This window comes from Rhinolophus ferrumequinum, chromosome 8 (genome assembly GCF_004115265.2).
Source record: "Rhinolophus ferrumequinum isolate MPI-CBG mRhiFer1 chromosome 8, mRhiFer1_v1.p, whole genome shotgun sequence".
NCBI classification, from domain to species: Eukaryota; Metazoa; Chordata; class Mammalia; order Chiroptera; family Rhinolophidae; genus Rhinolophus; species Rhinolophus ferrumequinum.
Window position 1 is genome coordinate 47,947,116 of NC_046291.1, and position 16,601 is coordinate 47,963,716.

General features: G+C 37.9%; 1 protein-coding gene across 1 annotated transcript in view; it reads left to right on the forward strand.

The window, feature by feature from the left end:
* The window catches only part of PDE11A (phosphodiesterase 11A), a 319,917-nt gene that overhangs the window by 144,160 nt on the left and 159,156 nt on the right, over positions 1-16,601 (forward strand). The window contains exon 6 of the mRNA XM_033111416.1: positions 16,060-16,192. Within this exon, the coding sequence (XP_032967307.1) occupies positions 16,060-16,192 (133 nt within the window). The remainder of the gene's footprint in view (positions 1-16,059; positions 16,193-16,601) is intronic.

The following is a 16,601-nucleotide window of genomic DNA, read 5'->3' on the forward strand; positions in this document are numbered from 1 at the left end:
TATATTTAGAAATGGAAAAGAACATTTATGGATGTCTTAATAGTTAGAAAATTTTATTTAGTTTAAAATATATTTGACCAGAATCTGTTGATGTAGCTCCAAGTACAAATATGAATACTTCAGAAATTGTTCTTTCTCAGCTTTTCTACTTACGGTGAAAAAAAAGCCAAATGTGTATAATTTCTAGATGGTAACACTTGACTAAAGCAATTTTTCACATAATCATTAAATTGAATGTAGTGGAAATGTTGTTACTTAAAACCCAAGCTCTGTAACCATGTCAGCCTTCTGGGAATATAGGAGTTGAGGGGACAAAATTTATTTCAGTGGGAAACAATCTTTTTTTAACTTAAAGTTTACACTGTATTTTTTCATTTGTTTTGGTTGGAAAGGGAAGGGGGAATCTAAAGCTAGAAATCTCAGAACAGCTCAAGAACAAGACCCTTTGTTTAAGAGTTTTTGAGCATGCAGGTCAGTCTGGAGGGTGGAGACCTAAAATGTTCTGGTTAAAAAGATGAGGGTATATAGTAAGCAGGAAAATGCCCCTCCCCCCACACACACACATACATACCTCAAGATATCCGTCTCCTAATCCATGGAACCTGGAAACATTGCACAGCACAATGAACTTTGCAGATCTGATTAAGAATGGTGAAATGGGGAGATAATCCTGGATTATCTGATGGTCCAGTGTAATTATAAGGGTCTTTGTAAATTGAGGAGGTGTGATGACATAAGCAGAGGGGAGAGGGACGCAGTTTGAGAAAGACCTGCCAGTGCTGGCTTTGAAGATGGAGGAATAAGGCCATGAACCAAGGAATATGGTTAGCCTCCACAGGCTGAAAAAGACAAGGAAATGGATTTGCCCGTGGAGAATTGTCAGAATGTTAAGATTGTTACCAATCTTATGTGTCTGATGTGTCTGATGCTTCAAAAGGCCAAAAGTCAAAATGTCAAGAGTTTGGAGTAAAGAAATGTTTATTGATCAAGAAGGCATGGACCAAGAGGATGGGAGACCTACTGGTACCTGAAATCCATGTTGCTCACTGCACTAGGATAAGACTTTCTAAAGGGTTGCGGGGAACAGGTATGTGGAATTGCTGGTGTGAAAAGTTTTAATTGGAGGACATTGGAACTTGGCCATTTATGGCAAAGAGGCGTCCACAGCAGATCTTGCTGGACAATGGACCCTTAACTTCTGAAAGGGTTCTGGTGTTCAATTTCAGTTATGTCCTGGTCCTTTTGTTCCATGTGGGTGGGGGACAGGGAGGAGGAGGCGAGTCTGGTTCTGAGTGCAGCTGGATGTCAAAGTTCTCTCCACTGCACATGGTTTAGCTGCATGACTTGGTTTTGGTCTGTGGTCTCTGAAAAACAGCTCAGTGTCTCATTAAACTGGATAGGACCATTTTGAGCTGGTTCTGCAGTTACAAGATAACAACTTTATGCCATTTAAAGCCACTAAATTTATGGTAATGTGTTATAGCAGAAATAGGAAACTGTATAGGTGTTTGAATTTAAAAGTAGTCCAAGAAGAGATTTCAGGAAAAAATGAAGGCATAAGAGTCTTCAAGGACCAAGAGGCAAACAAAGTCTTCAAGGACCAAGGCGGGCAAGAAACATGCGTACAGGCTGAAAGTTGTGGGAAAAACACGGCCAGTGGGAAATTCCCGGGGATGGAAAACTAAGGATTTGTATGAACTGTAAGTTATACTCAGTTTTAAATTATAATACCTGCTTTGTCCTTTGTGCGATATTCTGCTTGCTGTCTTCAGTTGCTACTGGAGCTCTGATCTATTCCAAAAGCTTCTCTGTGCAGCCACTCAGAAGTGACTTTTACCTCACAAAACCAAAAATTCATGTTTTTATAGGCTACTTCTGAGAATATGCAGATAGAGAAGATTAAAGATCTTTTAAGACTCAAATAGGCATATTTAAGATTAGAAATTTGTTCTATTTTAAACGTTATTTCAGTAAAACCTGATTCTCCGTGTACTGGGTTGAGCAGTGTCTCCTCAAAATGTATGTCCATCTGGAACCTCAGAATGGGACCTTATTTGGAGATACAGTCTTGCATATGTAATTAATTAAGGATCTGGAGATGAAATCATGCTAGATATAGGCTGAGCAGCAAATCCAATAACGGGTATCCTCATAAGGAGAGGAGAGGACATAGAGAAACACAGAGGGGAAGACCAGGTGAAGACAGAGACAGAGAATGCAGTGAGGTAGCTACAAGCCCAGGAACACAAGGAGCCACCAGAAGCTGGAAACGGCAAGAAAAAGTTCTCCCCTAGCCCTCCTGGAGAGAGTATGGCTCTGCCAATACCTTGATTTTGGTCTTCTGCCTCCAGAATTGAGAGGGAATAAATTTCTCTTGTAAACCACCAAGTTTGTGGTAATTTGTAATAGCAGCCCTAGGAGACTAATATACTCAGTTATTAAATGAGGAAGATAAAACCGATGATGTCTACTAAATGTCTTTTCCAAAAACAAAGTTCCAGGAAGCTCTGATTCTGTGACTCCACTATTGTACATTATAGTGATTTCTTATTTAATTAGGAAAAGAGAATTAACTGCTATTGAAAGTCTAGTATCTGTCAGATGTATGTTGTCTTATTTATCTCACAGATGTTACAGTCTGAAAGCAATACTTCTGGCAATACTACCTGCCTTCCTGAAAGATTATGCTGGGAGGAAATTCTCTTTGCCATCTAAAGCTCAGTCTCTTAAGACCAAGGTCTTAATTGGGTTTAGATGCTGTTTAACGTCGTCAGCAACATTTTACTATGATCAGCATTGAAATGTAAAGTTATTGTTTTGCAAAAAACGTGGAAATAAGACGTGGAGTATAAATTTGATATTAGTGATAAAAATATTTATTGTTGGAAAACTGACCACGTGTCTTTATATTCTTTCAAAGCAACAACCAAGGAAGAAACTTACAAGTAGATGAAGTTGTGCCATATATATACATATATAGTATATATTCATATAAATACATAAATATATATATGTGAATATATACAAAAGAATCACCTACAACATGCAAAGATGCAGGTAAAGACAGGAAAAATTTCCAAAGCTCTCACAGGAAATGAAAGAAATTTCAAAAACAATAAGAGCCTGGTGTAACCAAATTCATGCATGATGCAGTACTGTTATTAAAGTGAAATGTCAGTTTGTCAGAAACTTGCAATGTATTGGGATCTGCTTAACTTCTAGTGACAGGTGATCCAACTGAGGGGAAAAAAAGGAAACTATGAATTTAGTCAAATAGAAAATCCCAATGTCTTTTGACATACTTGTCAATGTCAAGGGTGCTAAAATGGTCGACATCAAGAACATAGATTACGAAATGTAGCACTCCAACATGATGACATGCATAATATGAAATGGTTAAAATTTGCCACCATCTTTAACTTAAACAACAAAATCAAACTAAATGACATAGACAGAATTTTGGCCCCCATAATCTTCATCCTCTGTTGTCATGTCTATGACTATGTTACATTATATGGCCAAAGAGACTTTGCAAATGTAATTAAGGTTATTAATTAATTGGTGTTAAAATACGGAAATTATTCTGGATTATCTAGGTGGGCCCAATGTAATCACAAGACCTTAAACATGGTTTCTCCCAGATGAAGACAAAAAGGAAGTCAGAGACGTGGCAGAAGGGGGAAGTCAGAGAGGTTCAGAGCAGGAGCAGGATTCGACACATAGTGCTGGCTTAAGTATAGAGTGTGCCACGTGTCAAGGAAACCAGGACTTCAGTGTTTTAACTACAAGCAATTGAATTCTTCAAACAACCTGAATGACCTTGATTCTTCCCCAGAGCGCCCTGAAGGGAATGCAGTTCTGTCAATGCCTTGATTTTGGCTTTGTGAGATCCTGAGCAGTAAATCCAACTATGCCACGACAAACTTCCGATCTCCAGAATTGTGAAAATATAAACAGCTGTTGTTTTGCGCCGCTAATTTCAAATTACTCTCTAATGCCCTTTCACTTCATGTTTACTTGAGGTTTACTGGCAATGAATTTTCTCAGTTTTTGTTTATCTGAGGATGTCTTAATTTTGTCTTCATTTTTGAAGTGTAATTTTTCTGGGTATATAATTCTTGCTTGACAGTCTTTCTTTAGCTCTTTGAATCTGTCACTCAGTTGCTTTCTGGCCTCCCTGGTTTCTGATCATGGAGCTTTTAATCTTATTGAGGATCATTTGTACATGATGAATTATGTCTCTCCTGTTGCTTTCAAGATTCTCTCTTTTTCACTGGATTTCAAAAGCTTGATCAGGATGTGCCTCGGTGTAGATCCCTTTGAGTTTATCCTACATGAAGTTTGTTGAGCTTCTTGAATATATAAATTTTAATCAATATGGGAAATTTTCAGCCATTATTTCTTCAAATATTCTTTCTGTCCCTTGTCCTTCTCTTTTCTCCTTCTGAGACTCCTATTGTGCATATTGTTCATATGCCTGATGGAGTCTTATATGTCTCTGAGACTCTATTCATTTTTGTTTGCTCTTTTTTCTTCCTGTTCCGAAAGCTAGCTATTCTCAATTCACCTATCTTCTTCAAGCTTGGTGATTCTTTCTTCTGGCTTCTCACAGCTGCTGTTGAACCCTCTCAGTGAAATTTTCATTTCACTGATTGTGCTATTCAATTCCAGAACTATTATTTGGTTCTTTTATATAATTTTTATCTTTTTATTAATATTCTATATTTGGTGAGACATTGTTTTCATATTTTCCTTTAGTTCTTTAGGTATGGTTTTCTTTAGTATTTTTGACATGTTTATAAAAGCTCTTTTAAAGTCTGTGTCTTTTATGTCCAACATCTGGGCTTATTCAAGGACAGTTTCTATTGACTACTCCCCCTTTGCCCTCCGCCCCCCGCCATGGGGAAAAAGTGTTTATTGACTGCTTTTCTTTCCTGTGTACTTTTCCGTTTCTTTGTATGTCTCATTATTTTTTGTTGCAAACTGAATATTTTAAATAATATAATGTGGAAGCTCTGGAAATCAGATCTACTCCTCACTCACTCCAGGAATTGTTATTGTTTCTATTTGTTGCTATTATTGTTGTTTTTGCTGTTTGTTGTTTAATTCCTGAACTATTTGTTGTATGTGGCAATTGAATTCCCTTCTTGGTTAGCTTAATTGTCAGCTAATGATGTGACTAAGATTTCCTTGAAAGCCTTGAACCAGTAAGTCTCCCAGTCTTGCTGAGAGGATCTATGTGCATCTGGGGAATACTTTAAATTCTGACAAGAAGTTTACTTAGCTTTCACTTTCTGCTTACTGAACTTCAAGATCAGAACTTTCCCAGAAATACATACAATTCCACAAGTATGTATGTACAAGTACTTCTAGGTTTCCAGGAATATGTCATAGTTTATCAAAGCCCCCTAAGAATATTTCATTCCTATACTTCTCCTTTTAAGTTTTCTTGTCAGCTGCAATTGTTATCCCCCTAAGGCAGTTGCAATGTTAAGTAAGCAATTGCTGCTGTTTTTTTTCCACAAATGCCCAAGGGTAAAGGCTGTTCTCAGTGAGCAGGCTCCAAGCCACGTCAAATAAAGACAAGCTCTGCAAGTGGAGATTTTCATGGAGCTGCCAAACAGGTCAAATAATGACAATTCTCTGGGGATAGGACTTGGGGGGAGCTCCATACCTGTTTTTTTTGTTGTTGTTTGTTTGTTTGTTTGTTTGTTTGTTTGTTTGTTTTCCTGCCAATGAATGCTAAGCTGCAGTTTTTCACAGCTAACATGATTATGAGGCTGTTAGTTTTCACAGCTACCCTACTGTTGGGGAGAGAGAGACTGGAATAAGTAAATTAAAATGCCACAAAACTTGCTGTCTTCACAGAGATTCAACTGTTTTTCTTGAATAAACACTCCTTGGAATTTTGTAAGCCTTTCCTTAATTTCCAGAGTTCTCAAAAAGTTAATTTGGACAATTTTTGCTAGTGTTCCCACTGCTTTTACAAAGGAACAGATTTTCAGTGGTTCTTACTCTGCCAATTTGGAAGGTTTCTCCTTTTCTTTTTACCTACTTTTTAATTTCTCTATCACCTAAAACAATAGGGAATGTTAGGCAAACCTATACACTGATATAATATAGAATATTTCCACAGTATATCATGAATATATCTTCTTTCTTCTACTTTATTCTTCATGGATTTTCCTTTTTCTACTGTGCTGGGAAGGATATGCTAGGAAACATGTGGTGGGTGTTTTATACTGTGTTTCCCCAAAAATAAGACCTAGCCGGACCATCAGCTCTAATGCATCTTTTGGAGCAAAAAGTAATATAAGATCCTGTCTTATTTTACTATAATATAAGACTGGGTATTATATAATGCAATGTAATGTAATATAATATAATATAATATAATATAATATAATATAATATAATATAATATAAACTGGGTCTTATATTAATTTTTGCTCCAAAAGACGCATTTGAGCTGATGGTCTGGCTAGGTCTTATTTTCAGGGAAACACGGTATAAATAAAAATGTAATAACTTCTGATTTCAAGGAAATGAATAAAACATTTGAAACATTAAAAATTAAAATAGCTCCGTCATCACTACCACCAGACATCTTGGAACACAAGCAAGATTTATGCTCCTATGTAACTTTAAACAAGAACCTTTAAACAAGGACATTCTTTTTAGCTGTCCAGGGCCTAGCAAAGTCAGGGCTGCTGAGCCTCCTTACGACAATATTTAGTGTTGCTAACTGAAGAAAAAAGATCCAGATGGCTCCGGAGGTTCATTTCTACCCTCTTTCATTTGTTTAGCAAGGAAGTGTCTCAGTAGGTCTGAGTTAGCTCAATGCAAGACTAAACTAGTACCAGAGACTGAGCTCTGAGGCTCCTTCTTGGTATCAAGGCTACTTCTTTACCATGAAGTTCCATTGTACATAATCACCTAGATTTTTTTCTGCTTCCTGTCCCCAGAAATATACAGTGTTATGAAGTTACGATGTTTCCATTGAATCACTTTATAGGTAACCTAAGCATACCTCTCAGGGAACCATGTCACTTTCAATACTTCCGGGCTTGCATGCTTTCCCCCGTAATAACTGCATTTTATAAATACCTTCCATTATACTCGTGGTGTATGTGTCTATGCCCCATTTATATGATGCTAGTTATAAAAATTACACATCAGTGAAGGAGAGGAAATATTTGTAATGAAGTTATGTATCTTCCAAACTCTTAAGAAACTCAAGCACACATATTTCCCAAGCATCTAACCTTTACGTCTTAAACATATATAGTTTCTTCTTTTTTTTCTTTTTCCTGTCTTTGAACATGAAAACTCAAGTGAAAGACAAACCTTCTCATTATCCTTGTTTATTTCAGATCAGTGGGTTTGTCACTCTGGTAAAACTGTCACAGATGAGAATGAGATCTACAAAAACATTCCATGAACAAGAAGACACATGAATAAGTACTGAGATCAAACATAATAAAGTAGCCTATGTAGGTCAGCTGTCCCTTGGATTGATGCTACACAGTAAATAGAATTATGGCAACTCAAAAGCCTTAACAATTGGCTTTTATATTTGACTCTCTTACTTTTGTAGGTCTCTCATTTAACATGCTTTAGTTAATATTTTAACACATTGAGTCTACTACTCCTTTCTTGCTGTGTAGACAGATGCCCAGGACTTACTGGGACGGTATGCTGTCAGTCCAGAAGAGATGGATGGAGGTCACAAAACTCCCAAAGAGAGACTGTAGAGGGGCTATTTGAGCTATCTAACAGGGTAGCATTTTAATCGTGTGCTCTATTATCAACAATTTTGCCAGCTAGCACCTTTTCTCCTCAGTACCTTTCCAAATCTGACAACGATGCCACAGTCACAAACAGTCACATCTCTGCTGCCTCAGGAAATAAGCAATTAAGCAAAGCATGCCTTACCTTAATGTCTTTAATAAAAGAAATATCTTTGTGATATAAGGAACTGATATTTATTAAGAGGTTTCTATGTGCTGTGCATTCTTCAACATTATTTTATGGTATCCTTAAAACAGCCCTGTAAACGGGTTTTATTTCCCCTATTTTCCATTATGGAAACTAAGCATTAGAGTTATTAAAGCTTTAGCTGTCGTTTCATCGCTAAGAAATGTTGAACCAAGATACAAAAACAAAAGCAAAAACAAAAAAAAAAAACCCTCTAGATTTGCTTGACTGTAAAACCAAGCAGTTGTCACTGTATAATGCAAAATTGTAGACACCGACCACTCACAGCAATGCCATTTGACACCCATCATAGAGTCACTTTCCCAAAGTGACACCAACTCCTTGGGGTAAAAAATCTCATCCTAATTGTATAACTTGAGGAAATCAAGGATAGAAAATGTGTTCCTTGGTCCCTATGTCTTAATTTCTGGTAACTCATAGAATGCTTAAACTGAGAGAAATAAGAGTATGATGAAGTTTCCTCAGGCAAGACTTTAAAGGCAAAACTGTTCATAGGTCATGCATGATAAGCTTCAGGAACTTTTGCAAGTTAGAGCATCTTCCTCTCCTACCATAGAGTAAGAACTGACCAGCTGGTTCTGCTTGCTAATTACATGTTCCCTCATTACTTTTTATGACTAAAGACTTATTTGGTAATCTTCAAAGATATACGGAAGCCAGTAGGAGATTATTAATGCCCCAGTTCTAGGTGTTTGAGACTCTCCTGCTGGGGCCCTAGCTTTGAGTCCCACTGGTATTGACTTAGTTCCTTAATCTCTTAATTGAAAGATAACTTCAAATAATGTTGCACACGCTTCAGGACGGGCTCAGGGATACACAGGTTTACCTGAGAAGAAAAAGTGAGAAATGGAGTTTCTCTTTGTGAACCAAAGTTCAAACAGTCAATGAAGCAAAATGGCAAATAGTCCCAAGCACAACCTATAGATCAAAAAATCAGTTTTTATTTGCAAAGCATAAAACATGTCTGTCCTAAAGAGTCGTTGGGCTTTCTGACTCTTCGCGTCTCTGAATCCTCCCTCAACGAGATAACACTCAAGCTGTCAGAGGGTGATGATTAACAATCATTACTCGACACTGACAACACAGATTATGTCTACATACAAGTATGTAGAAACTTCTATTCGTAACCCAATGATCTCTTTTTAGTTAATAGTAACAATTTTTATTAATGCTTGTTAGCACATCAAGGAAAGTGTGTTAGTTCATTCGTGAAAATGTTGAATTCGAGGAGCCTGGGGATAATCAAGACGAATGTCCAGAAAGTGCTTGGATATATGTATGTAGGGAACTTGGGACTCAATGGGCTGCGGCTATGGATGTGGGAATCATCAGTACATATGTGGTTATAGATACAAAATATGTGCACGGACCCACGTAATGTATTGGTTGGTCCTTTCTATTGTAGCTTTACTCATCACTTCCACCATGTTTCCTAACTTTTAGCTCAACTATTTATCTTATCAATACAGAAAAAAACCTCACACTTCTAAAGCTTTACTCATGTGTGGTTGTGTCGGAATTGTTTTTACTTTCTCTGCCAGATGAATTCTTACTAATGCTACAAAGACCAGTTTAGACCAACTTCCTTTGTGAAGTGTTTCCCCAAATACCACTCCCAACCCAAACAGAACTGACCCTTCTTTTCTCTGTTCCAATAATATCTTGTACATCCTGCCTTCCGGGTATTAATCACAATACATGGTCATTGTTAGGGAGCTCATTGAAGATATGGGCCTTTAGTTTCTGCCTGTACCTCTTTCTGTATAGGTAAGTGCAGGACTGAGCTGGCCATCCGCATAGAGATGTTCCCATGTGTCAACTCCTTTCAGCAAAAAGTCAAAACCCTTATTGATCACTTTATGGAAGATTCATCCCACCACCGTCTAGCATGTAGTAGGGGTCCAACCAATGCTCATTCTTGAAAGAGTAAAGTCTTAGGAGTCTCTAGTGAAGACTAGAGTAAACTCTAGTGTTGAGAACAAAAATGTCAATACAGACACAGTCAAATCATTAATATCACTTCATTCAGATCTTTTGTTTTTCAATTTGGAGACTCGTTTTGAGATTTCTAAAAAGTAATTTAAAGTTTATTTTCATGAGTTCTCTGTGTTTGAAACTTTAGCTAAGACAGTTTTTTTTCCAGACAGTTGAAGATGGTGAAGTTACTTGTCCTGAGGTATTTTATTTTGTCTTTTTGTTTTACTTGTATTGATTTTTGTACTAAACTACTCTGCAACTTGTCGACTCCGAGGTTTATATCTACTTCACTGACCCTCACTTCAGGGACAGCCACATTTCAGGAATTATGTGTTTTCTGTAATAGGGCAATTCTCTTTTATCCCTTCACAGTCAGTATATTTGAGCTCATGAAACTCTGCTTGAAGTCAGTGTGTGTCTCACACTTGGAAGCAAGATGCCGCTGAAGGAGAATCTAAACTGTAGCTTTTTATAGGAAAACTTACATCACTTAAAAACTTACATCTTATGCATCTGGTTCTAGTAAAATACAAGCTAAAGGATTTCTTTACAATTCACTTGTTATTTTAAATGAATCTGGATCTTAGGGAGTCTACTTCTTTAAGAGTTAAAAATAAGCTAAATGGTTAATTTTGCTTTTTAAGGAAGTTTCACTGAAGTTTACATGACCATTATATTTATTTTACTTTTCTCAGACGCATTTCAAAGATTTTTTTTTCTGATGTGTTTTCTTTTTTTCATTCAATCGCATTTTTAAAAAAATATCCTCACTTACAAGGGTCAAAATAGCAGATATTAAAACGGATATAAATGGACAGATATAAATGGACAGATATTAAAACAGACAAACTTTGGAAATATTTTAATGGTTTCTCAACCAACCTTTGGTTTCCATCAGCAAATGAATGTTGTCAAGAATTCTAAGCCATTTTCCCTCTCTCTATAGTGCTCTGGTGTGCAATAGCTTAGCAACATACATACATACCTACCCACACTCACACCAGATGTCCATGTGCGTCAGATGATTGATAAGCATCTTTTTCTTTTTGCTGAGAGAAAGAGTTGGCCCACAGGAACCCATCTGTATATAGACGGTCAGCTCACCCCTAAAAGGGGCTGTTTAATGAGGAAACTTGTGACAATGTAGACCACCAGGGGCCTAAATACTCTGCAGAGCTTGGGAACCAGTGCCTTGCCTCCCTCAGGTGGATTCGAAGCAGTGGGCTTTGACAAGGTGCCTCAAATGAAAGAATGTCTCCCTATAGACTGGGGGTGGGGAGAAGACTTGGAGGTGTCTATGGTCTTGCAGGGATGTGCATGGGAGCTGAGATCCACTGAGTTGACATGATTTCATTTGTACCCACCAGCTGCAGAGTAATCAAATTATTGATGTGTTTCCAAACTGTGGTGACACTCCTTATCTTGGTTCTGGCACAAAATGAAAATCTTAGTGTTGGATTTGTTGGTCTTTGTTATTTGTAGATTTGGGGAGCTCTACAAAGTTGGTTAATGCAATTTTGGATATTAATTTAAGCTTCCAAAAGCCTATTAAAAACATAAGACCTATTGGGAACTATCAATCCTGACCCTTTTGATTGGAAAGAAAATATACAGAATAAAAGGGCCCTCATAAGTCAGAAAGAATTGACCTATAGGGTCAACTATAGGGTTAAGAAATAGCTGATCCTTTAAGCCAGATGGGTCCCTCATAAGGAAGAAATAATCTGGGCCCTTTGTGATTAAATTCACAACACTACATTGATGAAATGTACAAAGGGATACTGTCACATGCAGAATTTACCTTAGATGTTGTTAAAATGTTGATACTTTTAAAAAAAATGTTTACTATGAGCTAGATACCATGTTTCCCTGAAAATAAGACCTAGCGGGACAATCAACTCTAATGCATCTTTTGGAGCAAAAATCAATTTAAGACCCACTATTATATTATATTATATTATATTATATTATACTGGGTCTTATATTATAGTAAAATAAGACAGTAATATAAGTTTATATTAATTTTTGCTCCAAAAGACGCATTAGAGTTGATTGTCCAGCTAGGTCTTATTTTCGGGGAAACACTTGCATAAATTATTACCTTAATCTGCACGATATCTAAGTAGTAATGTTATAACTTATTTTAAGATGGCATGTAAGTAACTTGTCTGAGATCGTTTTGCTTGGAAGTGCCAAAATAGACATTTGAATCAGGTATATCTGACTCTAAAACTCATAGTCTTAATCATAAAACAAGATACTTTATTTTTTTAAGAAAAGAAGCAAGGTTTTGAAAGCTCTAACTCAGTGTCATGATTTGACATTACAATAAAACATTAGGATTTGGAATGTTGAACTGGTGCAAAAGCCAGAATGTAATATAAATACTAAAATGACAAGTCAACCTTCCTGACTCTCTCTCTGGGCATTCTGTCACCCTGGGCCTTAATTGATGTGCCTGTGCAGCATTCAACAGAAGAAACGGAGAAGTGGTGTTCAGAAAGTCTGTTTGCATTGTTGCAGGTACGGGTCAGTTGGTATCTCACCTCCTCTGTGAAGCCGTGGCTAGATTACCACACCTCAAGTGGTTTCTTCCTCTCTCTGCTGATTCCTCATTCATAATTGGTACCGTTGACCTGGCAACTAGTCAACACAGCCGTGTGACAAATTTTTCATTTGAAAGTTGAACTAGGCATTTACATTGCACATTGTTTAAATGTCAGTATGGTTATCTCTCATCTCCCCATCCAGGTGGCCATCTCCATGAGAGCAGAGACGATAGCTTATACTTTCTAGAAACCACCTCAGTAGTGCCTGTGTGCAGTGCCTTGCATAGTCGGTCCTCCTATACTGTCCAACAATTTTCTAATGATATCTATATAAATGCAGCCTGCACTAAACTAGATTCTAAGCATGTTTTACATTCAGCATGAGGCGTTCAGGAGCCCCTGCTCCGTGAGTATTTCCATCATCATCTTCTTTGGAAATTAAAGCTCTGGATTATTAAATGCAACGTATTTTCCTCCCTCTTCCTTTGACTGCAGTCTCAGACTGAAGTGTTTATTATCTGCAGCATCTCCCTGAAACTCTTTGTGATGTTGACTGGCCCTTCCTTCTATTCCTTCCTGCTATTCTTGCTGTCCTCCGACCCATTAACTCTTTCCCTGAGAGGCAACAGGATAAACAGAATAATCTGGGGCTTTGGAGTCACACTTAGCTGAAAACCCTATCTCCACTTAAGAAAATTATTTAGCATCTCTGAGTCTCAGTTTGCTGGTCTGTAACATGTAGAGAACTGTACCCATCTCATGACTTATGTGAGGACAAAAAAAATAAGTTAGGTAAAAGATTTAGTCTGACCCTTGGCCCACCATGGGTGATGATAAGTTTGTTTTTCCTTTTTTCCCTCTTCTCTATATCCTCTCTCCCTTTGTTACTGCTTTTCTTCTCCTTCCTTCTCCTAGATATAGATTTTGCTATACATTCTCTGAGCGATCTCATCAATTTTATTCTCCCAGAAGATAATCCTAACTCTGTATTAGTATTTACAGTCTGAAAGACTTGCTATGGGTTCTGGTCCTGGATTTTTCACCATGAATAATGAGTTCTAGGCTGACAGAATGTCTGTTATATTTCCTCATCTCCCCATTCCTGAAAACAAGTCACTTCTGCTGATAATTCACAGGCATGCAGGAGCAAAATGTCAGCCACTGCTGCTTGCGCACCAAGCCCTGCGGAATCTTCTGCGGTACCTTCTGAGTGGCCAGCGGCTCAGCTTCAGTGGTATAGAAGAACCTCTCCCAACTTCAGTCTCTCTTAACCAGTTCTTCTTGCTCGTTGTTCCTGGATAAGCTTCCTAAAATCACAGCTGAAATTGTGTTGCTTCCCTGCTCAGCACTCTTAAGTGGCTCCCCATTGCTTGTCACTAAGGTCTCAGCTCCTTGGTTACAGCCTTCACTTTTAAGCCCTGAACTCCTTTTCTGTCTTATTCGCCCACAGTATGTATCCTGTGCTGTCATCAAAGGGGATTACTCAGCGTCCCAAGAACACACCATTGTTCTCTGCTGCCTTTGTATCTTTTGTTTCCGCTGTTTCATCCTCCATCGGTGCTTTCCTCCTCACCCCTCCAATCCTTCTTGCTGAACTCTTGCCCATCCTGAAAGAACCGGTTTAAAGGTTTTTGACACTTGCTGGTAAAACTGGTTCCTTCTTTGCTCCTCCTTTGGAGGCCCTCTGCCACCCCTTACCAAAACCCTTTCTCAGGTTCCTTCCCTGGCTCGTCCCCAGGTCCCGCTGCAGCTCTTCCTCCCACCACACACTAGGTCAGCATTTTCCACACTATTTTGTCACAGAACACTTTTCAAAAATGGTAGTGTGGAATAAAGTACACAGACAGCACAGAGTGAATTGACAGACCAATTCATTGCTGCAAGTCATGATCAACATTCAATCCCACGCTTTTATAAACTTAGAAATGACTCCATTAAGTTGGATCCTCATATCAGGTGCATTCTCACGTTTCTTCCTCTATTTTGCTTTCATTGCAGCACAACATAAAATTTCACTTGCCACAGGTATAATATAGCAAAGAGAAAATGAAACATGGACATTTTTCTTGCTACTTTTTTTTTGTTCAGAAAATAAAAGCTTCATCTTATCTTTGAAGTCCTCGGTCTTTTTACTTCTTTGATTTAGACACCATCAGAGAAAGACAAGACTCAGCTTTTTATTAAAACTTCCATTTTTCAGGCAGTGATACATAAAGAATAAGTTTATGTACTAGCAATGTTTAATATGCAATAAAGGATGAATAGCACCACCAATATATGTTGAATTTATCAGATACAGACCGGCGATCATTACAAATGAGACATATTAATGATGGCAAATAATGCCTGTGCTTCCCACTAATTAATGCATCCGGTGGCCTCTCCATGCCAGTGCCTGGCATTCTCAGAAGGGCACAAATTCCTCACAGGCACATTATTGCATAACAACAATGACTCTGTACAGTGTTTAGTGTTTTTCTTACATATAATGCAGTTTGGATTTAAAAGCCAGAAGAGTTGTTGTTATTACGGCTGCTGTGTCAATAGTTATTATTAACAACATCTCCTGGAATCCAGGGTTCCATAGAGTGTACTTGGAAAACAGCGCCCTGGTATTCTTGCATTCTTTTACATAATTTCGGTTATTGCCTTCTAATCCACAAATCTAATGTCCTCCATGAAAATATACCTTGATACTGCGAATTTGAACGGTATTCAAATTTGCATTTCTACAACTCCTGGCAGTGTGTACCTAGGGCAGAAACAAAGTCAGGGAGGGAAGGAGTAGGGAATCTTACCAATTTTTACAACATTTCTGAAATTTGGTGTTCGTAGTGAAGGTGATACAAGGGCAAATTCACAAAATCATTTAGCATAAAATTCCTTGTTCAATCAAATGTGAATATAATTTGAATTATTAATGTCAGGGGTCAGTCGAGTTAAAACAGGTTTTCTAATGAGATTTTATAAGTAGGAAATGATTGGGGTTTTTTTGATGTTGTTAAGAAACATGCTCTGACACTAGCAAAATCAGTTAACATAGTTCTAAGATTACACACATCATCTAGACGTACTCTTTTGCTACATTTAAAAGTTTGTAAATTCTCAAATTATTTTCTGATTTTTTCCCCCATTCTTGAGTTTAATTTCTCTTGGTGCCAGACATCTAGTCTGCTCAGTTATGGGGGCTGGGGAGGTCAGTGGAACTTACGCCACTGCATTGACGTGCTCTTGTCAACTCTGATTATCTACCTTGTGTCTGCTTGCTTTGGGCCTAAATACAACCTAGAGTTGTTCTCCGGATCATAGACAATCTATCATTTCTGCCCATGTCTTTGATTATTTTACGCTATAGCAGGTAAGTCTTTTTGAAATAGCTACTGATAACTACCTCACTCTTGTTTTGTGACTGAAGTCACTTACCTCTTCTTAATGAGGATAGATAATCCTGCTCTGAGTGTAGTTGTATAGGGCTTGCTTTCAAGCAGACTTATGTTTCTCTCTTTGCTTCCTACCCGCGTTGGTGTTCTGACAGTTTCAAAGAAAGCATGGAGAAATCATCCTACTCTGACTGGCTGATAAACAACAGCGTTGCCGAGCTTGTGGCTTCTACAGGCCTCCCAGTGAACATCAGTGATGCCTACCAGGACCCTCGCTTCGATGCCGAGGTAAGAGGAGTCCTTTTGCACAGGAGCCTTAAGGGTTCAGTTATCACCCTGTTGAGGGTCTGCTGGTTGGAGCAAAAAAGGGACATCATACAGATTAACAGCCTGAGTTGACTGGCAATTCTTTCACATCATTCCCCTGCAACCTGATTTTTTGCACTGCCCAGTGTTGACTGACTGAAAAACTTCCTCACTCTGTCCTGCTTTATGGCAGAATGGCTATCTATTAGGTATTAGTCTGATGCCTTTTTACAATTGGGTACATGTAATATACAATGTACCCATATACATGGACCCATGCATTAAATGTACCCATGTACATTTTATATTAAACATAGTTTATATTAAACTATGAAATAGCTAATAATTTAAAAAAAGTGTATATAACATAGTTATTTCCCAATAGATGCTA